We start from the raw sequence: 27,946 nt of genomic DNA, 5'->3' as shown, positions 1-27,946 counted from the left end.
TCTTCGATGCCAACAGCTTTGGCAAAGTCGCTGTCTCGACGAATTCCCCTGTCGAGGAGGTACAGTTTCATACTCTCTTCGACCTTTACCTCGACGGCCGCTTTGTTGAAACGCTCGAGATAGGACCTGAGGGGCTCCGTTTCGCCTTGAATGATGGCTTCGAGTGTCGCTTCTGTTTTTGGATGACGCCTCGAAGATGTGAAGTGGGCCAGGAAGCGGGCGCAGAGATCCGACCAGGAATCGATGGATCCCGGCGCCAAACTCTTATACCAAGCCATAGCGCCTTTCCTCAGGGTCGTGGGAAAGAGCTTGCACTTGATAGAGCCTCGTACATTTCTGTACTCGAGGAGAGCCTCTAAATTCTCAATGTGCTCGTCTAGGTCTGTCGAGCCATCGTAAGTATCCATTGCCGGTGGTTTTTCGAGGCCGACCGGTAGAGGGAGTTCCCGAATCCTGCGGGAGAGGGGACCCTGGTGGCTGTCCCGCTTCTCCGGGGATCGGTGTCTTTGGTGGCGAGGAGGATTATCCCTTCTAGGGGAATGTCTCCTTGGAGGGGTGGAGTTTCGAGATACTTCCTCGTTTCTCCTCGGGCTCATCCTCCTTTCGCTCCTTCTGCGAGGGGGTGAGCGTGACCTGGAGAAACTTCTTCCCCTCACAGGCGTGGGTGAGCGGTGAGCTCGGCGGGCTTGCACCGTCACCCTCGACTCAGCCATTGCGTCTATTCGACGGCTTTGGGATTCGAGCCTTTGGTTCTGTTGCTCGAATTTTTGGTTCTGTTGCAGGATCAAGTCTGACTGTCGATTGATAGCGTTGACCAATGCAGCCATGATGTCCTGCATGGGAGCACCTAATGGGACAGCCGCTGCCGGAGTCGCCTGTGGCGGGTTAGCCACATGGATCTGCGGTTCTTCCGGATTGTAGGGCTCATCGCGCATGTTTTGCCCTCCTTGGCTGTCTTTCGGTACGGAGGCGAACTGGCCGTCCAGCGAGTGGTACGGCGCGTAGTCCATTGGTTGAGCGTTGTTCTCTGCCACGTGCTCCGGAACCTGGTGGTTGTTGACGTCAGCCATTGATCGCAAAGTGGTTGTTTTGAAGGAAGTTTTTGTTTTTGGTTTGGGAAAATGTAACATCCCAACTTTAATTAATAGAGAAATATTAATTAAGGGAAATTATCATAGACAAATTGGAAATAGTGAGTATAACTTATCACACATAGCTAACAATGACTAGTCGAAACCACATATTACTAACAAAGGATCAAGTGGGACCTACACTCTTGCTTATAACCACACAACCATATGACTAAACCATCCATTCATTTCCACTTCCTGAGAAGGGAAAAATCAGAAAACAAGCTCTCTCCACTTCTCTCTCCCTCACGTTCTACCACCACCACCACCACCACCAAAAGCTCTATCTTCATCTCCAACCACCTATTCACATCAGAAATTTAGCATGCAATTGAGGAATCAGCTTCATAAGTACTGCATTAACCAAGATAAAGTCTCAAACACTACCCCTTTCACCTTCCTCTCAATTGTAACTCGCCCAAATCTCCACCAAACATGTTAGTAATGCACTAATTCCTTGATTCTAGACCTGCGCACCTCTATTCGGAACTTGTAGCAGCAATGGGTAGTCCTAAAACACAAGAATTGATGAAAACAATGAAGGATTAGAGAGGGACTGTTATCGCAGGTTTGCCTAGCGAATCGGGCTTCTCGCTTAGCGAGGAGCAGCAGAACAACTTGCTTCTGCATGTTGCTGTTTCCATTTCTGCCCAGCCACTCTTGATTATCGGTAAGAAAACTCAGAGCTTTGTTCCTTTCCTTAAAAGAATCTGTACATTCTTTGATGTTAGAAATTATCATTAATTCCATTCTTGGTAATTACATGTGGTTTATGTGGAGAAAGAGTGTAACACCCCGTTTTTCAAAGCATAAAAAGGGGTATTATTTTTTTTTTTTTTAAAACAACACGCTTAAATAAAATGGCGCGCGTGAACGCCCGCAGCTATCTCGGCAATTCGTCATTCAATAGAAAATAAATATAACATCAACACATTATATTACAGGGCTTCCTCGAAGCAAAGTGTGTACCTGAATAATTTACATACAGCGGATACATTAAGTTCATCAACCAAAAGACACGAGTTATGAACCGAATATATCACAAGGCCAAAAGGCACTAAACATGTCTGAGTATAAATGTATAAGACATACAGTCATCCAAAATACAAACTAGGCCCTAAGCCTAACCAAAATGTAGCCTAACAAGCGCTACTCTCTACACTCCGGGATAGTCCACGAAGTCCTCGCCGTCCACACGGCCTACGGTCTCAGATGGCGCTCCATCGTCTGGGGGTGGGAGGAGCCCGCGATATGGCATGCAAAATAAGGGTCACCAACTGGAAACAAGTAATAAAATACCGAATACACATACCAGAATAGAAAGCGGTAAACACTTATCACATCCTCACACCAAGAATAAATAAAGTGCACACATACCCTAATGCAAGACCTCTAATGAATGAGTGTGGCACCCCGTCACAGGATCGCCACGGTAACACCCCGTCACAGGATCGTTACATGCATGAATTCCGGAAAAAGGTGGATTACACCCGGCACAATCACTCAGATCAAATGCCAACTCAATTGGTGGATACTCCGGAGTACAATCACCCAGATCAAATACCGGCTCCGTTAACGGCGGTACAATCACCCAGATCAAATACCGTCTCCGTTAAAGGCGGAAGTATCACCCGGTACAATCACTCAGATCAAATACCGACAATGTTTGCATGAGCATACGTCCCTACATATACTAATGCAACAAACATACACATATTCATAACCACATGTCAACACATATATTTCCCACATATACGTAAGACAAATAACATCGAAAACAACCAAGCACACAAGCATGGAACCAAAACAAACATAACCACAAGCATACCCTAATGCTATTGACGGAAATAAAAAGGTGCCCTTACCTCGGCAATGCTTCCAACCAAAAACCACAATGTTTCACACTATCTACCGTTTCGCGTTTCCTAAAAATAATGAGCGGACAATGAATAAGTTTCTCCCAAATTATCTTATCGAAACTAAACCTATCCACAAAGGTCTAGAGGTGTCTAAGGCACTTCCTGACACTCTCGGATATTATTTCCGAGTCCTCCCCATAGTGATTAAAAATTCCCGAAGTTAAATACACTATTTTTCACAAAACAAACACATTTTCGACAAAATAGTTTTCAAACTAAAATGACCATAACTAATTCAACTCTTGTCCACTCGAGACGAACCATACGCCAAACTCTTCGTCTCGAAAAGACGGATCAAATGGTTAAGTTTTGAGGGAACTGAAACAATTTTAAATGGACGAAAATGCCCCTGCACAGTTCGTCCAGAATTGAGAAATCAAGGCATTCCCCCACAAATTTTCATTTTTAAAACCATGATAATATCCCATAATACCTAAAAAGCATTAACCCTAACAATCCAAAACATTTTAGGTCGAACCGCAATTTTTGACAATTTTCAAATTGATTTCCTTAGGGCAAAAGCAACTCATTTTCTTTTCTAACAAAACCAAAACCAATCAAACTTTTTAGACTATGATTACGTCACACTACTTGTCTTAGAACAATTTCGAAAAAAATCGATTCTCCCTACCCAAATTTGTTGCCTCGGCCAAAGAGGGAAAAACAAGGCCAACACCAAATTTTTCATTTCAAAACCATGGCCTTGATCATTTTGTTCCCCAAAATTATTTCATTGATCAATCAAAACATTTTCCAAAACCCACCCAAAATCTCATAAAATTTTCTAAGTCTTTTGAGCATGAAAATAATTTTTCAAACATAAATCTTTGTCAAGATTTTTAACTTCTAAAAAGTCTTAAAACAACCTCAAATACACAATTAACAAAACCATTTTTCATATTATTGATCAATTAGAAATTCTCCAAAAACCCTAACCAAGAACAAATCCATGAAAAACTCACTAATCTCATGGAATCAAACAAGCTAAGCCTAAACAACCCTAGTTAACATCTCATGAACAACTTCCATGGATCACAAAACATTTTTAACCAAGTTCTAAAAATTTTCTCTCATGAACATAAAACCTAAAATCCAAACAAAACCATAATCATGGCCAACTAAGAGAAAGGAAGAAGCTAGTTACCTCAAGAAAGAAACCCTTGCAATTTCTATGGATCCAATGAGCTCAAAATGAATGAAAATGGTGAAGAATTGAAAATTTTGTGAAGCTAGGGCTAGGGGAAAGAGGAAGCACGGTTTTGAGAGAGAAGGAAGAGCAAAAATGTGATTTTTCTAAGTACAAAACAATGACCAAAGTCATCCTATGTAAAGGCATCATGATCATTCCTAGCCATAGGATCAAATAGTGCCACTAAAGCAAGATTAAACCCTAACCATTGGATCGATCCAAGTCTATCATCTTAAGATATTTTCTTTCTCTCATGAGAACTCACGCCTCACAGACGAGTCGCATTACGCTTACGGACCAAACTCGCGAAACTAGAAAATTTAGAAACTAAACGTTCGCCTTAAACGATTTCCAAAAATTATCGCGAAACATTTTTCCCCGACTGTATTTTTCATTCCTAACTCTTAAAAATATTCTAAAGTCATATCCCAACTCAAGCCGATATATAAAGTTCCCATCTAAAATATCAACGGATTCGGAGTTAACGAAAATTCGGAACAGCGGGTAAACTATTGCCCGTTTTTTCAAAAACTAGAATAACGCGAAAAATAAAATTCCAAGGATACAAGAACATCCTCCTTCCTATAAGAAGACCAGGAAAACAAACCCCGTGCCATTCCGACACTCGAGCACAAAACAGGCACGATCTCAGCAAACTATGTCGTTATAACGACGATACTCGAACTAATAACCTTCGAACCCTAATTAACCTATCCACAACCCATGGTCTTTCAATCGAAGAACCTAAAAATCATTCCTTAGCTCAACAAACAAACTTCGGAATCGAAATCTACGCGAAAAACTAAGCAAAATAGGTTCCGGGTGCAAAAATCCCTAAAAAGTCAACAAAAGTCAACCCTCACAAACCAAGCCTGCGCGCGTTGCGCCAGGACCAGAACCTACAGGATTATGGGTCTTACATTACTACCCACCAAAAAGAAGTTTCGTCCTCGAAACTAAAGCCAGAGTAACAACTCAACCAGTTATTACTAACACCTACACAACAAAATCTCGTAGGAATAGGTGTAGCCACACAGATGCTAACACCAGGTGAAGCCACACAGATGCTATCACCACCACACTGACACGACCGTGCACAAAACGCAACCCTCTACATAGTCGCACTGGTTCCAAACTCTAGACACAAAGCTAAACATCACACAACGAGTTCACCACTCAAAATCTAACCTCACTACGAAGGTTCACAACCTCTAGTTCCTCAAAGATCCTAGGTCGACACACGAAATTTCTAAAGTCACCTCTTAAGCCTCCACGACATAGCCAATTCAACTAGGCCCACACGGAGTGGTGACTGCTACCCTCTAAAAAGAAACACCGCAAACTCTCTACACCAAAGCTAGTAAAACTAGTCGATTCCAGTCAACATGATGCTGTCTATTATTAACAAGAGATCAAGGATGATCAGTTCCTCAATTTGTCAATAGATAGCCGACAATCATGATGGTGGTTTAGACCATCTTCACCTAACTTTAATAATGTTTTTTTTCTTTGCCACTTGTGCTCCAGGTCCTCCGAGGCACAAGGGTCCAACAATTCCTTCGTGGTTTTCTTAATGTTTTCCTCACTTACTTACTACCTCGACCTTGTCAACGAGACACGACGCTCAAAACACGTCGCTTGAACTCTCATGCTTTCACTCATAAAACATCCTTAGAGTATCATCCAACAACAAGTACGATGTTATCACAGCAAGTACCACCCAAACCATTGCACTTCGAAAGAAATTATCATCTCAATAGAAGAACTTCACCACTTCGCCCATATCCATAAGTCCTTAATCTTTCCTTTAATATCATAACTGTGTAGACCCGCATGTTCACATTTGAATCTCATTCCAATCACGGTCTTAGTAATATCATCCCAGCATCTGGTTGGTGATCCAAGTTCCTCATTTCATTTTTTCTCGACATTCGCCAACTTTTATCATCTAATTCTCTTGGACTCCCTTTATCTAATTCTCAAATTTCCAAGAATCAATTTCTTATGCGTCCACTTATTTTCCAAATTAATACTTAGCTTATACTTGCCAGCCTTAGCATAAAACGTTTATCCTTGTTGACTGCCATCATTGGCACAAACCAATTTAAATTGTATTCTCATTCTATTTCTAAACATCTCTCGGGTTTCTTTCCTCTTACCATTAAATCCTCTTCTACTCAAAATGGCTTGTCACCCCGACCATTCTTAATTATCCCGACATCACCTCACATGTCGAGATACCTACCTCCATAATAGATCTTAAGGTACTCCCTACATCACTATTATTCAACCGTCCATGATGACAATATCCGAAGTCCTTTACTTACTCGATACAGATATTCATTCTGCTACGCCTGTCCTCATCGAAATTACTACAATGAATCGAAGTTGTGCTAGTCTCCACCAAACTTTTCTACCAGACAAGCGCTTACCTTCTTTTTTTTATTTCCACATACAACACACACCTCACCATGACATCCATTCAGGTGACGCTTTCGAATCCTTAATATACACGCACAATCATAATTTTCCAAATTATATGTGAGGTAATCCCTTCCAAGTATCCTTAATTATTATAATCCACATTCTCATGTGCTTTTCCATCACTTATTCTTAACATTTCTTCCCAACGACTAACTATTTCGCTTCATTCCTTCCATAAATGACACTTCGCACTTAACCTCGACTTCTAAATTCTTATGTGGAATTCTCCAACATGCTTTCCACTTACTAAACTCACCATCCTTATTCCGACTGTACTCCTTTTCCTATTTAAATTTCCAAATTAACCAATGGGGTTGTCAGTCTCCCCTTACAACTTGTATTACCTTCTCGCTTCCTTGCTAACGCACAACGTTAACCATTCCTTTGCGATTATCTTGTCGATGTTATAATATCTACAAAACTCCAATTAGGTCCTCCTCAGCAATCTAGTAAAATGAAACTTCTAAGTTCGATAAATTCCTAAAGTTGGTTTCCAAACAACCAAGACCTCCATCTCGTTGATTTCAAACCATGTCTTTAATTCGTCGCACATAATCCAAATATTCTACACATCCATTCACTAGCTTGATTCTTATTCATCTCTAACTTCCACTAAGGTGTCTACTAATGTACACCTCAAAATCAAACGCTCCAATTAATTAATCCATCAAGTTCCTATTACGTATTTCTCTATGCATAATTATCTCTAATCTTATCTTCGTCATGTCACTATAATTTACCTCCGAATCGACACATATTACTCATTCATCCAGCGATTGAATAGGTGTCTCAAATCTTAATGCTTGACTTCTCCAGAACAACTACAAAAACACAACCCTTCGCTATGATTTCCTCCTTAGTACGTTTAATACCGAAATCAATCTCTTGAATCTAATCCTCAAGAGATTTAAAATACTTACCACACCATCTAACTTTCTCCATTACATCTCAAAATTAAACCAAAATTTCCTTCCAACTATCGCTCCCATTGTCTTAGTACTCTTACTAACAAACTCTCTTTCTAATAATACACGACATTTCTAGAAAATTTCCAAAAATTCTCGTCCAAAACTTGAATTATTTAAAACTTGTCTACCTCAACACCAATGATGTCATAAATTCAAGATACTACTTGGTCCTTCAACCCTTTTGGTCGATCGAAATCATTAACTTAAATGTCCAATCACACAGGATCTCTACTCAAATCTTGACTAATCCCTTCAAACTACTCAAGATGTTTACTTTCTCTTAGGGTCTACCTTCCAATAATCAACAATTATAGCTTACACTGCTACAATTCTCTAAGTATTTCCATACCATACACCTCTAGTATCCCATATCATCGACATAAAATTCACTTTCCAAAATTGAACTCCTCATTCTTACCAAAACATCTCTCGAAATCTATAGTTATCTAACCAATGATTACCTATATATTTCTCTTACATCAACACCTATACTTACTATCTCCCGAACTATGTATAGATTGCCACTTATCAACGTGATACTTGATCTCCTACCTTCAATCATCACGTGATTTACCCTTAATAATCACATTTCATATCCTAATATACCTTAAACACTCAACTTAAACCTTTAAGGTACCCATCGACGTATAACTGTCATCTAACACCACCAGGTTCGCTCACTCTTGACGCGCAACATCCACTTTAACTCAAATACGGCTCGCCCCGATGATTACCCAATCATCGTAATTAATTCCAATTGACATTGTTGTCTGTTCCACCATCCCTCATTGGCTGCATCTTCTTGACAACCAAATGACTTCATCAAGTCTCATCCCGAACTCACCGTAGCAAACATCCAATATTTTCTTCAAAAAGTTCCCCGAATCAAGTCCTTACTTGAAATCCTTTACAAGAATGATGTCCACTCGTCCACACTCAACATCTCCGAGTGACCACGTCCAATGCACTTCTAATCAATAATCTAACTTCCAAGAATCCCTTGCATTTCTTATTCTCCTCAAATCCATCCTCCTCGGACCGCTGCCTCTGAGAAAATTCGGAGACACTCGTCGACCCAGTTCGACCAAAGCTCTAGGGGCTAACTGTCCTACTCACTGAAGCACTATAGGGAACATTGTTTCGGTTGAGAAACAATCAATTACCTAAGCATTTAACCCATGCTTGACTCAAGACAACAAACACATAAGAACCCAAGCACTTATGCTCACTAAACCCGACTCTAACTCTAATATGACTGACCTCAGACTGTTAACCCATGTACACACTTTCCCTTTGAAGATCTACTGTCGAGCTCTGATACCAAAATGTAACACCCCGTTTTTCAAAGCATAAAAAGGGGTATTATTTATTTTTTTTTTAAAACAACACGCTTAAATAAAATGGCGCGCGTGAACGCCCGCAGCTATCTCGGCAATTCGTCATTCAATAGAAAATAAATATAACATCAACACATTATATTACAGGGCTTCCTCGAAGCAAAGTGTGTACCTGAATAATTTACATACAGCGGATACATTAAGTTCATCAACCAAAAGACACGAGTTATGAACCGAATATATCACAAGGCCAAAAGGCACTAAACATGTCTGAGTATAAATGTATAAGACATACAGTCATCCAAAATACAAACTAGGCCCTAAGCCTAACCAAAATGTAGCCTAACAAGCGCTACTCTCTACACTCCGGGATAGTCCACGAAGTCCTCGCCGTCCACACGGCCTACGGTCTCAGATGGCGCTCCATCGTCTGGGGGTGGGAGGAGCCCGTGATATGGCATGCAAAATAAGGGTCACCAACTGGAAACAAGTAATAAAATACCGAATACACATACCAGAATAGAAAGCGGTAAACACTTATCACATCCTCACACCAAGAAGAATAAATAAAGTGCACACATACCCTAATGCAAGACCTCTAATGAATGAGTGTGGCACCCCGTCACAGGATCGCCACGGTAACACCCCGTCACAGGATCGTTACATGCATGAATTCCGGAAAAAGGTGGATTACACCCGGCACAATCACTCAGATCAAATGCCAACACAATTGGTGGATACTCCGGAGTACAATCACCCAGATCAAATACCGGCTCCGTTAACGGCGGTACAATCACCCAGATCAAATACCGTCTCCGTTAAAGGCGGAAGTATCACCCGGTACAATCACTCAGATCAAATACCGACAATGTTTGCATGAGCATACGTCCCTACATATACTAATGCAACAAACATACACATATTCATAACCACATGTCAACACATATATTTCCCACATATACGTAAGACAAATAACATCGAAAACAACCAAGCACACAAGCATGGAACCAAAACAAACATAACCACAAGCATACCCTAATGCTATTGACGGAAATAAAAAGGTGCCCTTCCCTCGGCAATGCTTCCAACCAAAAACCACAATGTTTCACACTATCTACCGTTTCGCGTTTCCTAAAAATAACGAGCGGACAATGAATAAGTTTCTCCCAAATTATCTTATCGAAACTAAACCTATCCACAAAGGTCTAGAGGTGTCTAAGGCACTTCCTAACACTCTCGGATATTATTTCCGAGTCCTCCCCATAGTGATTAAAAATTCCCGAAGTTAAATACACTATTTTTCACAAAACAAACACATTTTCGACAAAATAGTTTTCAAACTAAAATGACCATAACTAATTCAACTCTTGTCCACTCGAGACGAACCATACGCCAAACTCTTCGTCTCGAAAAGACGGATCAAATGGTTAAGTTTTGAGGGAACTGAAACAATTTTAAATGGACGAAAATGCCCCTGCACAGTTCGTCCAGAATTGAGAAATCAAGGCATTCTCCCACAAATTTTCATTTTTAAAACCATGATAATATCCCATAATACCTAAAAAGCATTAACCCTAACAATCCAAAACATTTTAGGTCGAATCGCAATTTTTGACAATTTTCAAATTGATTTCCTTAGGGCAAAAGCAACTCATTTTCTTTTCTAACAAAACCAAAACCAATCAAACTTTTTAGACTATGATTACGTCACACTACTTGTCTTAGAACAATTTCGAAAAAAATCGATTCTCCCTACCCAAATTTGTTGCCTCGGCCAAAGAGGGAAAAACAAGGCCAACACCAAATTTTTCATTTCAAAACCATGGCCTTGATCATTTTGTTCCCCAAAATTATTTCATTGATCAATCAAAACATTTTCCAAAACCCACCCAAAATCTCATAAAATTTTCTAAGTCTTTTGAGCATGAAAATAATTTTTCAAACATAAATCTTTGTCAAGATTTTTAACTTCTAAAAAGTCTTAAAACAACCTCAAATACACAATTAACAAAACCATTTTTCATATTATTGATCAATTAGAAATTCTCCAAAAACCCTAACCAAGAACAAATCCATGAAAAACTCACTAATCTCATGGAATCAAACAAGCTAAGCCTAAACAACCCTAGTTAACATCTCATGAACAACTTCCATGGATCACAAAACATTTTTAACCAAGTTCTAAAAATTTTCTCTCATGAACATAAAACCTAAAATCCAAACAAAACCATAATCATGGCCAACTAAGAGAAAGGAAGAAGCTAGTTACCTCAAGAAAGAAACCCTTGCAATTTCTATGGATCCAATGAGCTCAAAATGAATGAAAATGGTGAAGAATTGAAAATTTTGTGAAGCTAGGGCTAGGGGAAAGAGGAAGCACGGTTTTGAGAGAGAAGGAAGAGCAAAAATGTGATTTTTCTAAGTACAAAACAATGACCAAAGTCATCCTATGTAAAGGCATCATGATCATTCCTAGCCATAGGATCAAATAGTGCCACTAAAGCAAGATTAAACCCTAACCATTGGATCGATCCAAGTCTATCATCTTAAGATATTTTCTTTCTCTCATGAGAACTCACGCCTCACAGACGAGTCGCATTACGCTTACGGACCAAACTCGCGAAACTAGAAAATTTAGAAACTAAACGTTCGCCTTAAACGATTTCCAAAAATTATCGCGAAACATTTTTCCCCGACTGTATTTTTCATTCCTAACTCTTAAAAATATTCTAAAGTCATATCCCAACTCAAGCCGATATATAAAGTTCCCATCTAAAATATCAACGGATTCGGAGTTAACGAAAATTCGGAACAGCGGGTAAACTATTGCCCGTTTTTTCAAAAACTAGAATAACGCGAAAAATAAAATTCCAAGGATACAAGAACATCCTCCTTCCTATAAGAAGACCAGGAAAACAAACCCCGTGCCATTCCGACACTCGAGCACAAAACAGGCACGATCTCAGCAAACTATGTCGTTATAACGACGATACTCGAACTAATAACCTTCGAACCCTAATTAACCTATCCACAACCCATGGTCTTTCAATCGAAGAACCTAAAAATCATTCCTTAGCTCAACAAACAAACTTCGGAATCGAAATCTACGCGAAAAACTAAGCAAAATAGGTTCCGGGTGCAAAAATCCCTAAAAAGTCAACAAAAGTCAACCCTCACAAACCAAGCCTGCGCGCGTTGCGCCAGGACCAGAACCTACAGGATTATGGGTCTTACATTACTACCCACCAAAAAGAAGTTTCGTCCTCGAAACTAAAGCCAGAGTAACAACTCAACCAGTTATTACTAACACCTACACAACAAATCTCATAGGAATAGGTGTAGCCACACAGATGCTAACACCAGGTGAAGCCACACAGATGCTATCACCACCACACTGACACGACCGTGCACAAAACGCAACCCTCTACATAGTCGCACTGGTTCCAAACTCTAGACACAAAGCTAAACATCACACAACGAGTTCACCACTCAAAATCTAACCTCACTACGAAGGTTCACAACCTCTAGTTCCTCAAAGATCCTAGGTCGACACACGAAATTTCTAAAGTCACCTCTTAAGCCTCCACGACATAGCCAATTCAACTAGGCCCACACGGAGTGGTGACTGCTACCCTCTAAAAAGAAACACCGCAAACTCTCTACACCAAAGCTAGTAAAACTAGTCGATTCCAGTCAACATGATGCTGTCTATTATTAACAAGAGATCAAGGATGATCAGTTCCTCAATTTGTCAATAGATAGCCGACAATCATGATGGTGGTTTAGACCATCTTCACCTAACTTTAATAATGTTTTTTTTCTTTGCCACTTGTGCTCCAGGTCCTCCGAGGCACAAGGGTCCAACAATTCCTTCGTGGTTTTCTTAATGTTTTCCTCACTTACTTACTACCTCGACCTTGTCAACGAGACACGACGCTCAAAACACGTCGCTTGAACTCTCATGCTTTCACTCATAAAACATCCTTAGAGTATCATCCAACAACAAGTACGATGTTATCACAGCAAGTACCACCCAAACCATTGCACTTCGAAAGAAATTATCATCTCAATAGAAGAACTTCACCACTTCGCCCATATCCATAAGTCCTTAATCTTTCCTTTAATATCATAACTGTGTAGACCCGCATGTTCACATTTGAATCTCATTCCAATCACGGTCTTAGTAATATCATCCCAGCATCTGGTTGGTGATCCAAGTTCCTCATTTCATTTTTTCTCGACATTCGCCAACTTTTATCATCTAATTCTCTTGGACTCCCTTTATCTAATTCTCAAATTTCCAAGAATCAATTTCTTATGCGTCCACTTATTTTCCAAATTAATACTTAGCTTATACTTGCCAGCCTTAGCATAAAACGTTTATCCTTGTTGACTGCCATCATTGGCACAAACCAATTTAAATTGTATTCTCATTCTATTTCTAAACATCTCTCGGGTTTCTTTCCTCTTACCATTAAATCCTCTTCTACTCAAAATGGCTTGTCACCCCGACCATTCTTAATTATCCCGACATCACCTCACATGTCGAGATACCTACCTCCATAATAGATCTTAAGGTACTCCCTACATCACTATTATTCAACCGTCCATGATGACAATATCCGAAGTCCTTTACTTACTCGATACAGATATTCATTCTGCTACGCCTGTCCTCATCGAAATTACTACAATGAATCGAAGTTGTGCTAGTCTCCACCAAACTTTTCTACCAGACAAGCGCTTACCTTCTTTTTTTTATTTCCACATACAACACACACCTCACCATGACATCCATTCAGGTGACGCTTTCGAATCCTTAATATACACGCACAATCATAATTTTCCAAATTATATGTGAGGTAATCCCTTCCAAGTATCCTTAATTATTATAATCCACATTCTCATGTGCTTTTCCATCACTTATTCTTAACATTTCTTCCCAACGACTAACTATTTCGCTTCATTCCTTCCATAAATGACACTTCGCACTTAACCTCGACTTCTAAATTCTTATGTGGAATTCTCCAACATGCTTTCCACTTACTAAACTCACCATCCTTATTCCGACTGTACTCCTTTTCCTATTTAAATTTCCAAATTAACCAATGGGGTTGTCAGTCTCCCCTTACAACTTGTATTACCTTCTCGCTTCCTTGCTAACGCACAACGTTAACCATTCCTTTGCGATTATCTTGTCGATGTTATAATATCTACAAAACTCCAATTAGGTCCTCCTCAGCAATCTAGTAAAATGAAACTTCTAAGTTCGATAAATTCCTAAAGTTGGTTTCCAAACAACCAAGACCTCCATCTCGTTGATTTCAAACCATGTCTTTAATTCGTCGCACATAATCCAAATATTCTACACATCCATTCACTAGCTTGATTCTTATTCATCTCTAACTTCCACTAAGGTGTCTACTAATGTACACCTCAAAATCAAACGCTCCAATTAATTAATCCATCAAGTTCCTATTACGTATTTCTCTATGCATAATTATCTCTAATCTTATCTTCGTCATGTCACTATAATTTACCTCCGAATCGACACATATTACTCATTCATCCAGCGATTGAATAGGTGTCTCAAATCTTAATGCTTGACTTCTCCAGAACAACTACAAAAACACAACCCTTCGCTATGATTTCCTCCTTAGTACGTTTAATACCGAAATCAATCTCTTGAATCTAATCCTCAAGAGATTTAAAATACTTACCACACCATCTAACTTTCTCCATTACATCTCAAAATTAAACCAAAATTTCCTTCCAACTATCGCTCCCATTGTCTTAGTACTCTTACTAACAAACTCTCTTTCTAATAATACACGACATTTCTAGAAAATTTCCAAAAATTCTCGTCCAAAACTTGAATTATTTAAAACTTGTCTACCTCAACACCAATGATGTCATAAATTCAAGATACTACTTGGTCCTTCAACCCTTTTGGTCGATCGAAATCATTAACTTAAATGTCCAATCACACAGGATCTCTACTCAAATCTTGACTAATCCCTTCAAACTACTCAAGATGTTTACTTTCTCTTAGGGTCTACCTTCCAATAATCAACAATTATAGCTTACACTGCTACAATTCTCTAAGTATTTCCATACCATACACCTCTAGTATCCCATATCATCGACATAAAATTCACTTTCCAAAATTGAACTCCTCATTCTTACCAAAACATCTCTCGAAATCTATAGTTATCTAACCAATGATTACCTATATATTTCTCTTACATCAACACCTATACTTACTATCTCCCGAACTATGTATAGATTGCCACTTATCAACGTGATACTTGATCTCCTACCTTCAATCATCACGTGATTTACCCTTAATAATCACATTTCATATCCTAATATACCTTAAACACTCAACTTAAACCTTTAAGGTACCCATCGACGTATAACTGTCATCTAACACCACCAGGTTCGCTCACTCTTGACGCGCAACATCCACTTTAACTCAAATACGGCTCGCCCCGATGATTACCCAATCATCGTAATTAATTCCAATTGACATTGTTGTCTGTTCCACCATCCCTCATTGGCTGCATCTTCTTGACAACCAAATGACTTCATCAAGTCTCATCCCGAACTCACCGTAGCAAACATCCAATATTTTCTTCAAAAAGTTCCCCGAATCAAGTCCTTACTTGAAATCCTTTACAAGAATGATGTCCACTCGTCCACACTCAACATCTCCGAGTGACCACGTCCAATGCACTTCTAATCAATAATCTAACTTCCAAGAATCCCTTGCATTTCTTATTCTCCTCAAATCCATCCTCCTCGGACCGCTGCCTCTGAGAAAATTCGGAGACACTCGTCGACCCAGTTCGACCAAAGCTCTAGGGGCTAACTGTCCTACTCACTGAAGCACTATAGGGAACATTGTTTCGGTTGAGAAACAATCAATTACCTAAGCATTTAACCCATGCTTGACTCAAGACAACAAACACATAAGAACCCAAGCACTTATGCTCACTAAACCCGACTCTAACTCTAATATGACTGACCTCAGACTGTTAACCCATGTACACACTTTCCCTTTGAAGATCTACTGTCGAGCTCTGATACCAAAATGTAACACCCCGTTTTTCAAAGCATAAAAAGGGGTATTATTTATTTTTTTTTAAAACAACACGCTTAAATAAAATGGCGCGCGTGAACGCCCGCAGCTATCTCGGCAATTCGTCATTCAATAGAAAATAAATATAACATCAACACATTATATTACAGGGCTTCCTCGAAGCAAAGTGTGTACCTGAATAATTTACATACAGCGGATACATTAAGTTCATCAACCAAAAGACACGAGTTATGAACCGAATATATCACAAGGCCAAAAGGCACTAAACATGTCTGAGTATAAATGTATAAGACATACAGTCATCCAAAATACAAACTAGGCCCTAAGCCTAACCAAAATGTAGCCTAACAAGCGCTACTCTCTACACTCCGGGATAGTCCACGAAGTCCTCGCCGTCCACACGGCCTACGGTCTCAGATGGCGCTCCATCGTCTGGGGGTGGGAGGAGCCCGCGATATGGCATGCAAAATAAGGGTCACCAACTGGAAACAAGTAATAAAATACCGAATACACATACCAGAATAGAAAGCGGTAAACACTTATCACATCCTCACACCAAGAAGAATAAATAAAGTGCACACATACCCTAATGCAAGACCTCTAATGAATGAGTGTGGCACCCCGTCACAGGATCGCCACGGTAACACCCCGTCACAGGATCGTTACATGCATGAATTCCGGAAAAAGGTGGATTACACCCGGCACAATCACTCAGATCAAATGCCAACACAATTGGTGGATACTCCGGAGTACAATCACCCAGATCAAATACCGGCTCCGTTAACGGCGGTACAATCACCCAGATCAAATACCGTCTCCGTTAAAGGCGGAAGTATCACCCGGTACAATCACTCAGATCAAATACCGACAATGTTTGCATGAGCATACGTCCCTACATATACTAATGCAACAAACATACACATATTCATAACCACATGTCAACACATATATTTCCCACATATACGTAAGACAAATAACATCGAAAACAACCAAGCACACAAGCATGGAACCAAAACAAACATAACCACAAGCATACCCTAATGCTATTGACGGAAATAAAAAGGTGCCCTTACCTCGGCAATGCTTCCAACCAAAAACCACAATGTTTCACACTATCTACCGTTTCGCGTTTCCTAAAAATAACGAGCGGACAATGAATAAGTTTCTCCCAAATTATCTTATCGAAACTAAACCTATCCACAAAGGTCTAGAGGTGTCTAAGGCACTTCCTAACACTCTCGGATATTATTTCCGAGTCCTCCCCATAGTGATTAAAAATTCCCGAAGTTAAATACACTATTTTTCACAAAACAAACACATTTTCGACAAAATAGTTTTCAAACTAAAATGACCATAACTAATTCAACTCTTGTCCACTCGAGACGAACCATACGCCAAACTCTTCGTCTCGAAAAGACGGATCAAATGGTTAAGTTTTGAGGGAACTGAAACAATTTTAAATGGACGAAAATGCCCCTGCACAGTTCGTCCAGAATTGAGAAATCAAGGCATTCTCCCACAAATTTTCATTTTTAAAACCATGATAATATCCCATAATACCTAAAAAGCATTAACCCTAACAATCCAAAACATTTTAGGTCGAATCGCAATTTTTGACAATTTTCAAATTGATTTCCTTAGGGCAAAAGCAACTCATTTTCTTTTCTAACAAAACCAAAACCAATCAAACTTTTTAGACTATGATTACGTCACACTACTTGTCTTAGAACAATTTCGAAAAAAATCGATTCTCCCTACCCAAATTTGTTGCCTCGGCCAAAGAGGGAAAAACAAGGCCAACACCAAATTTTTCATTTCAAAACCATGGCCTTGATCATTTTGTTCCCCAAAATTATTTCATTGATCAATCAAAACATTTTCCAAAACCCACCCAAAATCTCATAAAATTTTCTAAGTCTTTTGAGCATGAAAATAATTTTTCAAACATAAATCTTTGTCAAGATTTTTAACTTCTAAAAAGTCTTAAAACAACCTCAAATACACAATTAACAAAACCATTTTTCATATTATTGATCAATTAGAAATTCTCCAAAAACCCTAACCAAGAACAAATCCATGAAAAACTCACTAATCTCATGGAATCAAACAAGCTAAGCCTAAACAACCCTAGTTAACATCTCATGAACAACTTCCATGGATCACAAAACATTTTTAACCAAGTTCTAAAAATTTTCTCTCATGAACATAAAACCTAAAATCCAAACAAAACCATAATCATGGCCAACTAAGAGAAAGGAAGAAGCTAGTTACCTCAAGAAAGAAACCCTTGCAATTTCTATGGATCCAATGAGCTCAAAATGAATGAAAATGGTGAAGAATTGAAAATTTTGTGAAGCTAGGGCTAGGGGAAAGAGGAAGCACGGTTTTGAGAGAGAAGGAAGAGCAAAAATGTGATTTTTCTAAGTACAAAACAATGACCAAAGTCATCCTATGTAAAGGCATCATGATCATTCCTAGCCATAGGATCAAATAGTGCCACTAAAGCAAGATTAAACCCTAACCATTGGATCGATCCAAGTCTATCATCTTAAGATATTTTCTTTCTCTCATGAGAACTCACGCCTCACAGACGAGTCGCATTACGCTTACGGACCAAACTCGCGAAACTAGAAAATTTAGAAACTAAACGTTCGCCTTAAACGATTTCCAAAAATTATCGCGAAACATTTTTCCCCGACTGTATTTTTCATTCCTAACTCTTAAAAATATTCTAAAGTCATATCCCAACTCAAGCCGATATATAAAGTTCCCATCTAAAATATCAACGGATTCGGAGTTAACGAAAATTCGGAACAGCGGGTAAACTATTGCCCGTTTTTTCAAAAACTAGAATAACGCGAAAAATAAAATTCCAAGGATACAAGAACATCCTCCTTCCTATAAGAAGACCAGGAAAACAAACCCCGTGCCATTCCGACACTCGAGCACAAAACAGGCACGATCTCAGCAAACTATGTCGTTATAACGACGATACTCGAACTAATAACCTTCGAACCCTAATTAACCTATCCACAACCCATGGTCTTTCAATCGAAGAACCTAAATATCATTCCTTAGCTCAACAAACAAACTTCGGAATCGAAATCTACGCGAAAAACTAAGCAAAATAGGTTCCGGGTGCAAAAATCCCTAAAAAGTCAACAAAAGTCAGGATTATGGGTCTTAAAAACTAAGCAAAATAGGTTCAGGATTATGGGTCTTACAAAGAGGCTTGGTTAAATAATTGGAGCTAAGCATGGATTTAAAAGTGGAAATCAGAACCACTATAGAGGAAAATGGAAGCTTAAGAGCAAGATTCAAGGTCTGGGTTTGGAAGAAGCAACCAAATTGAAGGGATTGATAATCAAGGTACATGGTAAGGAATTCTGCATAAATTCGTATGGACCTACTGCTAGTAATATAGTCATAACTGTTGCCGTATAATCCAGATTTGAATGGTTGTTGACTTTTCAGAATCGAGACGAATTTCCCTACAGTTTGAGTATCCCTTTCATAGGTTTTGGTTTGGTAATGAGGTCTGGAGATGCGTTTAAAGATGGGGTCTGATGCTGTGATTTTTGGCTGCAGGTTTCTACGTGTTTAAGTCACACGAACTGATGCATAAGTGTGGAATCTCGAATTCACTCAAGGATTTTCATCTACGGATTGAGGTGGGTTCCCTTAGAAGCTCAACCTTCATGATTAGTTAGTACCTTAGTTGCCCAAAATATATGCATGACAATATTAGTTTAGATAGAAAGTTAAGTTACTTCCCGTAAATTATGATTTGCATGATAACATTAGGATTTAGGGTGAATTAGTGTATGAGAGGAGCTTAATCCCAAAGTTCTTCTCCATTTTAATCATTTAATCTATTATGGTGTGCACAACTATTAGAAAGTGGGATTGTAGGCAAATTTATGCATAGTTTACACAAAACAGAATGCTGAATTGGTATCCTCTCTAAGTGAGAATAGCAGATCAGTATCCTGCAGAATCTTTTAAAATGCATATGCTTTCACTCTTTTTAGATCCCTGGCTCTTTTAGATATTTTCTGTGGATACTATAAATACATTAAATAATTAGAATGTTAATTACACGTTAGGTACATGATAATCAGGACAAGTTAGTATTAACCCGGGAGGGAATTCATGGGCAGGATAACAATCAGGATTATTAAGTTAAGTTTAAGAAAGTCAATCAATTATGGTGGTTACTTATGTACCACGTTATGGGATTCGTTAGAATCCAATCATGTTATGATTATGAGCTTCAGCCGTGTCGATGTACATTATTATCGCAGACGGACATGTCGGGCCTCTGAGACCGGCTCACCTCAGAGTGTCTTTGTTATGAATAAAACGAACAAGATATATAATTTGTGTTACACCTTTATGTATTATGTTATGAAATTATGTTATGTAAATCATGTTCAGAGATTGACTATCAGGATCAGAGAACTATTAGTTCGTCAGTTGCCCCGGTATAGACACCAATAGTAATTGGGTAGTAGGAATCCACTGAGACGAAGTGACTGTCTCATCCCCCACTTATTTGATTTCAGATAAACAGGTTGATCAAGATATCATGGTCTACAAGCATGGAGTTCAGATACTTGGATTATGCTAGTTAAGCTGACGTCATGTTATCTTATATTTGTATAAGATTTAGTTTCTTTATGTTTTCAGTTGTTAGCTCAATTTAGTATTAATCTCTTGGATTTTGTAATCCTATTTATGTATTCGGACAATATGTAATGAAAATTTAATGTTTCCCGATTCAGTTATATACACTCTTATCGATATTCTAGATAACTAGATCCCCACAGACGGCGCCACTAATCGTGTTGACCAGGAGAATGCGACTGCGCCGGCGTTGAAGGTGGTTGAAAGCATTGAAGTTGGTTGAAACCCCTGTTGAAGCGGAGAGGGGTTGTGTACCTGCAAGCACTCCGACGCTCAAGTCAGTTTTGGTGTGGAGTAGGTTTTCTTAGCTAAAAATATGCGTACCTTGTGAATGAAGTGGAGTCACATATATATAGCCTCCAGCGCAGGGCCAAGGCCCTTGATGGCATTAATGGCCATCAAGTGGCTGCCGGAAAACGGCTTAGAGCCTTGATGTGCAGTAAATGCTCATCATTCCGGTTTACGGCCGTTACGATACGCAGGAGTATCAGACCGTTGGAGTGTCGAGTAGCTCTCACGGGCTCTTTATGTTAAGCTTGCTCGGGACGTATTTGTTCGACCCCCTCTGTTGCTCGAGCATCTAAGCTCGACCCAGAACAAAGAAAGATAGAAATAACAAAGTAATTGATCATTTCTATAGTTTGGATGAGAAGATAAATAAGGAAAGAGAGAAATATAATGGTCAGTAATCGTAAAAAACAAATTTCTCCATATTACGAGAAATTTGTGTGTTAATAAGTGAAATAAACAATTTTACAATAATACCCTCATTCAACTAATTTAGGAGGGTGTATTCAATTAGAATTTCAAGGGATTTTAAAGGACTTTTTTATGATGACAAAATCTCTTGGTATTCAATTAGGATTTTAAAAGTCTTGTGGTATTCAATCAAGACTCTTTACAACTTACAAAAAGTCTTGTGGTATTCAAAAGTATTCTAATTTCGATGGATTGTTTAAAAATTGAGGTGTTGGATTTGTGCCTAGATTAGACATTCTTTTCATTCAAATCATATAAAATTTATGTCCAATTTCTCTTATATCTCTCTTCTCTCTTATTTTTCACTTCACTATTTCTTTCTTTCCTATCTCTTTGACATCCAAACATAGTCATACTATGTCGTAGCAGAATCACGATGTTTTATCCAAAAATGCTTGGATGAAATAATATCTTTTAACTTAACCAAAGTTCGTGTTTGATTTATGATTTGAATTTGTCATTTATTTGAATCGCACAATTTTCTATGGATGGATCTCAACCATTAATTTTAAATCCATCGGTCCAAATTACATGGTTAATTGATCTCATCGTTCCTCCCTCCCTCCCTCAACGGAATTGGATCCTATGAAGTCAGCAACCATGCAGTCAGGCTGTAGTCAGAAGTTGCTAACCGTCTGATCAAAATTGAACGCATAGATCTTGATGCAGTTTTAATTTTCTAAAATATTAAAGTTTCTGACTTTAAATTTAAACCGTCTGATCTCAATCAGACGGACCTGATTTTGCTGACTGCATATCTTTGAATGCACTCAATCTGCATCCCTCCATCAACCTCTATTATTGCCAACACCTGACTGACACTGAAATAGCCTCCACAACGTAGAATTGAAATCAGGGATTTGGAATATATTACCCCCAATGCATGCTTTTCATAAATAAATTCGTCATAGTAGAGAAAGTAAAGAACCCTAGGCCAGTAGAAGCACACAATTAAAATCGTGAGAATGAACAACAAAAAGCGAACGAGACGACACACCAAAAATGATTCATCACCACCTTCTATTACTAACCGTACAAACTCGAATCAACCCTCCAAATCTTCCAACTTTCTTCAAAAGGTATACCCAAAACTCAACTTTTATTTATTTATTTTAAGACTCGGTATCCGGTTTAAGGACTGACTAATATGAGGGATGTACGGACTGGTCCAACATTCCAAGTGGCACCGGTAGGGTATTTATTTATTTTTGCTTGTTGGATAATTTTGCAGATGCGAGCAAGATTATCTGGAGGACACTTTAGGATGATTAACGAGAAGCTATACACTTGCACGTATGTTATTGCTGCAATTTGTATTCTTATTGTGATTTTTGAACTTGAAATTAAGACTTTAGTAGCTCTTTTGGTAATAAAAAGTATCGAATAAGATAGTTGATAGTATATGAACTTATAGCCGATATATGATAAGCTATAAGCTACGTGACAGCGGGTAAACTATCCAATTGAATTTGAAGTGTTTGGTGAGATAGACTAACAGTTGAGTTAATTGATAAATATAAAAGGACATTTTGACAAAAATAAAACATTGAGTCGAAGTCTTATGAATAGTCATCAACTCCTAATAAAGGACCTTTTATTTTATGGGTCGACAGGCATTACATTACAAACATATGATCATTATGCTTCAACCGGGTAATACTATTCCACCACTTAATTAGTATTTTTTTATTTATTTATTTTTATTTCAATTAAGCCTTTAGGGTAAATATGAGAGAAAAAATTATATGCTTTAAACTCGTGAAAGAAAGGATATTATCAAACAACTTCACTTTAATCATAAGTTCATAACGCTATAAGCTAGCAATTTGGCTTTGCCAAACTTATCCTTAGAGGAAGTTGAGAGGTTCAGCGTGGCTTCCTTTATGTGGTTTGGGCAGTGAATTAGGAAGGAGTGCTGTTTCTTTATAATTTTTGGATCTCATTATTTCGCTGGGATTAGACTACTTGCTTAGATAGACATTATTTGGGTGTTTATTTTTGTAATTCTTTTTTGGGTTGACAAGAGTTAAGGATCTGTCATTTTCTTTTCAGTGGGAAGGAGGCGCTTCATTATTTCCGTGAAGATTCATCTCTATTTAACTTGGTAAGGGTTTGTTTACACGGACTTTTTGTTTTGAATCAATTGTCATTAGACATGACTTACATAAGATATAATAGTGTCGCTTGATTAGTGTGTGTTACTGATACGAAAGTAGGAAAAGACTTATGTTTTCGTAGTTTTATTGATTATCTTGTGATGGCACTCAAATTGATCCTCCTTTCTTTATGTTAAATAAATATCCAGAAATGTGCACATTAAGTAATCAACAACCATCCACGTAGCTAACTAAACTGACGCATGTTTTTTTATTCTGTTTGAACTACGTGCATATCTAAGTACTTAACAGTCATAGATATATAAGATGCATTTGGAACAATGGCAAAACATTGAACTTCTGAAAAGTTATAAGAATTTTAGACTTGTGAGGTCTAGTGACTTGAATTTGTAGCTTAAACAACAAAATCCACATTGTTAATGATAAAATCAGTGTTAAAAATGTAATCAAAGAAATCAGTGTTAGAATTCGCCAAGCAACTTATAAGATATGTTTAATGAGTATGACTTGCAAGACCAGTGACTTAGCTTCATATCCTCTTACATATTATATTAGTCTATTAGTAATTTAGCATGTATTGTAATTGTTTGAATTGCTCATTTTTATTGGCCGTCTCAATTGTTTTTCATTTATCTGGATAGTATCATGCAGGATACAAAACACAAATGTCTAATTGGCCAGAACAGCCAGTTAATGTAATTATTAAGTGGCTGAAAAAACAGAGTCCTTCTTTTGTTGTTGCTGATTTTGGCTGTGGTGAGAGTTTACTTTATCTTGCTGTTCATTATATCTCTTACATAGTACCCATATTTGGATTGTTCACCGCTACTGTTTTCATGTTTCTGTTGCATTGTAGGGGAAGCGCTCATTTCCAAAAGCTTGAAGAATACCGTCTTCTCTCTAGACCTTGTCTCCAACAATCCTGTTGTAATTGCTTGTGATATGGCAACTGTAAGTTTTGCTTGTTAGGCTAATGTACTGCGTATGCATTAGAGATTAAGTTTAAAGCATTGGAAACATCACGGTTATGTAGAAAACAAATGAGTTTTACCATATTTTGGCATTTATTTCAGTAGGGTGTTTTTTTTTTTTTGGGAAAATAATTATTATATGATTACCTATTTTTTGAGTGTATAAAAATCTCAACGAATTGGGCTTGAGGTCAGTGTTATCAATGGTGGATTATGGCGGCCAGCCAACAATCTGCCATATAAACATGGCATTACATCTTATAGTGGAAACATGGTAGATATAATAGGTGTTGCGCCATGTTGCAGCACTGACACAAAATTTGCCATGCCATAATGCAATGTTTGTGCCATGGTGGAAATTTGACAACACAACTTGAGTTTTTCATCTTCATTTTCTTCTGGTAAAATATTGTGCCTTACCTGAAGTACAGCTTTTATCGATGCGATTGTACTTATATATTGAGATACATTAGCAAAATCATGAAAGGCTGTTTTTAGTGTTCTACCATTCTAGTTAGTGTAATTTTGGATAGTTTCAAGTAGGTAGTTATCTTTAGTAGAAAAAAAATGTACAAGCTAGCTTCTGGACAAATTTTAATTACACGAATTTCATAATAATAATAATAATAATATTTGAAGCACAAAATGGAGAACAATCTCATTTTATTATCATTTTTTTTCTTTCTAATAATTAGATTGCTTACAAGAGGACATGCTCATTTTGTAAATTACTTGCAGACTCCACTAAATTCCTCAGCTGTTGATGTTGCTGTGTTCTGTCTTTCATTGATGGGAACCAACTATCAAACTTACCTTGAAGAAGCATACAGGGTGCTTAAGCCAGGGTATTTTTTTTTTTTGTAATGAATTAATATTTTTTAACCCGGCATGCTTTCCTCGTCTCGTCAGAATCTGACTGATCGTAGTTATGAACAGCGGCTGGCTCTTGATAGCTGAAGTGAAGAGCAGGTTTGATCCAAATAATGGAGGAGCAGACCCCGAGAAGTTTTCAAAGGCTATTTCTGAGTTAGGATTTAACTATGTGAAAAGGGTATGAGAATGTTTCATTTCATTGCCTCTATAAGACAGCTATAACTATAAATACTAGCGTGCAGTCCTCCGCTTTTGTAGATCATTTTTCTTCTCTTGTTTTCTCTTTTTACTTCCCTGTTCTCTTTTCTTCCCGGTCCAAAATAAGCAATGAAAGTTACAAAATTTTACGTGGTTATTTTTAAACAATTTTTTTTTGATTGAGTAAAGTCGTGTAAAATTGTAATTAAGAATTTAAATGAAGGCTAAAATTCAAAGAATAAAAGTTGCACCAAAACATAATATCCGCTTTAAATATATATAGTGTTTGGTAGTGCTTACTGATGTTTAATCATTGCAGGACGTATCAAATAAAATGTTTATTTTGTTTTACTTCACGAAAAAGGTATATAGCTAATTAATTGCAATGTTATTCCATTTTTCTTGTTTGCTGCTCTCTGTTGAATTAGCTTTTTGTGTGTAGGTAAAGCAAAATTCTAAAGGGAAGGAAATTGAATGGCCATCACTTAAACCTTGTTTGTACAAGCGTCGTTGAGACTATGATCATTATTTTAGTTTAGATTTTTATACACTATTGTTATATGGACGAAAGTCAATCAGATTTCTTGTTAGCATGGCTAGTGAATCACAAAAGCTCTTGCACTATTTACATTCAAGGTTCATCCCAAATTTATTCTTGGATTGAAAGGCTCATAGGATTTATTGAATGAAGAATTTTGAGGAATTTTGCATGTCGAGGATAGTACTATATATCTTATAGAACAGAGAAATTAATAGAAGGCAGAAGAGTGGTTTCAAGGAAGGGATTTTTTGGAATAAAGTGGATTAGAGGCTAGAATATTAAAAGAGGGAGTGTAGTTAACAATTCCTCCTTGAAAATTTTAAATATATGTTCATAATTAGTGTTCAAAACCAAACTGGTTTAGGTTACAACATGAAAGGATTTTGCGCCATTTTGTAAGGTTTTTGTGTTTTTTTATTTCATCTTTAATGTATTTTACAATGTTGTCATTGGTTACATTTGCCCATTCTTCACATCTCCCAATATAGATAAATCACCCAGTTTTCTGAGTTTATGTTTGCGGATTCAACTACTTGTTTTAGATAAAGCCATTGCATTGTGAATTTCAATTTCTAGTTCTAAGGTTTTCAATTTGAGAACCAAAGAGGAAGAAAGAAATGGGCATGATGAGAATACTAAGTGAGGAGTCATTTTAAAAATATTTTTGTACATCAACAAGATGCTTATATAGTAAATGTTCTAACATGGTTCTGTTCTGTGGTCAATATGTATGTTATGGGTGCGAGGGTAGGGTTGTAAGTTTTTTGTTTTTTTTTGTTTTGTATATAGACGAAATGATAAAGTTATCGTAAACTCACACACATAAGTGAGTGAGTCGGAGTTCGAATCTCAATCATGATGTCCAGCCTAGCAATTGCGGCAATTTTTTATAAGCTAGGACTTGTGGACGAGGGTTGTAAGTTTAGTACATGTGAATACACATCATTTTAGATCTTGAGAAAAGTTTAGTGCATGTTAAGTATCATATAGTGCAATCATAATCATAAAAACTCTAATTGGAATCACTGATATACTATTCATACATGTTTTGGTATTAGGTATGGTGGCATCTAATATGAGGGATCAAATAGGTGACTCACCGGTGAGGGAGTAATCAAATTTGTTTTCAACCATTCAGATCAAAATCAATGGTTCAGATTCGTTTCAATTAAAAAAGAGAACACATACTTTTTCAACACAAAATTACATGTGTCCCCACACTTCAACACAAAATTACGTGCATCAACATATTTTTATTCCACCAACACAGTCCCACCACCACCACTAACAACCATCAACAGTCCCGACGACCACCGCTACCAGCGACCACCACTGCCCACCGCCACGAACAGTGGATCTTTCTTTCTCTTGCTCAAACAACACTGATTTTAAAATTATATGGAATTTGTTATTCGTTCATCTTCCCTTTACAATGAATTTTTTTTTTTTTTTTCTTCTTTCTTCTTCGTCCCATTTTACCCAGACATGAACATGCATGTACAAACATGAATGTTCCCAGCCTTACAAAACTACAAGTCTTCCACAACAAATCAACTTTTGCTTCATGAGATTGAGATTTTAATTAATCTTAATCCTAAAATTGCTCCATCACTGCTGCAATTTCACTTTTCATATGAAATTGTCAGTAATTTTGAAAAATATACGGATCTAACAA

The 27,946-nt window shown here is 37.8% G+C and overlaps 1 protein-coding gene across 11 annotated transcripts; it reads left to right on the top strand.

Moving 5' to 3' along the window:
• The first annotated feature begins 1,130 nt into the window (after positions 1-1,130).
• LOC123883656 (ribosomal RNA-processing protein 8-like) lies at positions 1,131-26,365 on the top strand. Of its 11 annotated transcripts, none has more exons than XM_045932556.1 (11): positions 1,131-1,800; positions 19,355-19,495; positions 19,624-19,797; positions 22,803-22,864; positions 23,624-23,675; positions 24,330-24,444; positions 24,545-24,639; positions 25,398-25,504; positions 25,596-25,710; positions 26,050-26,094; positions 26,173-26,365. In XM_045932556.1, exons 3-11 carry the CDS (start codon positions 19,744-19,746, stop codon positions 26,242-26,244), a joined length of 717 nt encoding a protein of 238 aa, XP_045788512.1. In that variant the 5' UTR covers positions 1,131-1,800; positions 19,355-19,495; positions 19,624-19,743; the 3' UTR covers positions 26,245-26,365. The 11 variants fall into 11 exon arrangements, 7 of the variants coding, with proteins under 7 accessions (XP_045788512.1, XP_045788513.1, XP_045788509.1 ...); XM_045932553.1 differs by having other exon boundaries at positions 1,132-1,800; positions 19,355-19,502; positions 19,601-19,797; XM_045932552.1 differs by having other exon boundaries at positions 1,133-1,800; positions 19,355-19,502.
• Positions 26,366-27,946: the final 1,581 nt, after the last annotated feature.

This window comes from Trifolium pratense, linkage group LG5 (assembly GCF_020283565.1).
Source record: "Trifolium pratense cultivar HEN17-A07 linkage group LG5, ARS_RC_1.1, whole genome shotgun sequence".
NCBI lineage: Eukaryota > Viridiplantae > Streptophyta > Magnoliopsida > Fabales > Fabaceae > Trifolium > Trifolium pratense.
This window is presented reverse-complemented; position numbering and strand designations above follow the sequence as displayed.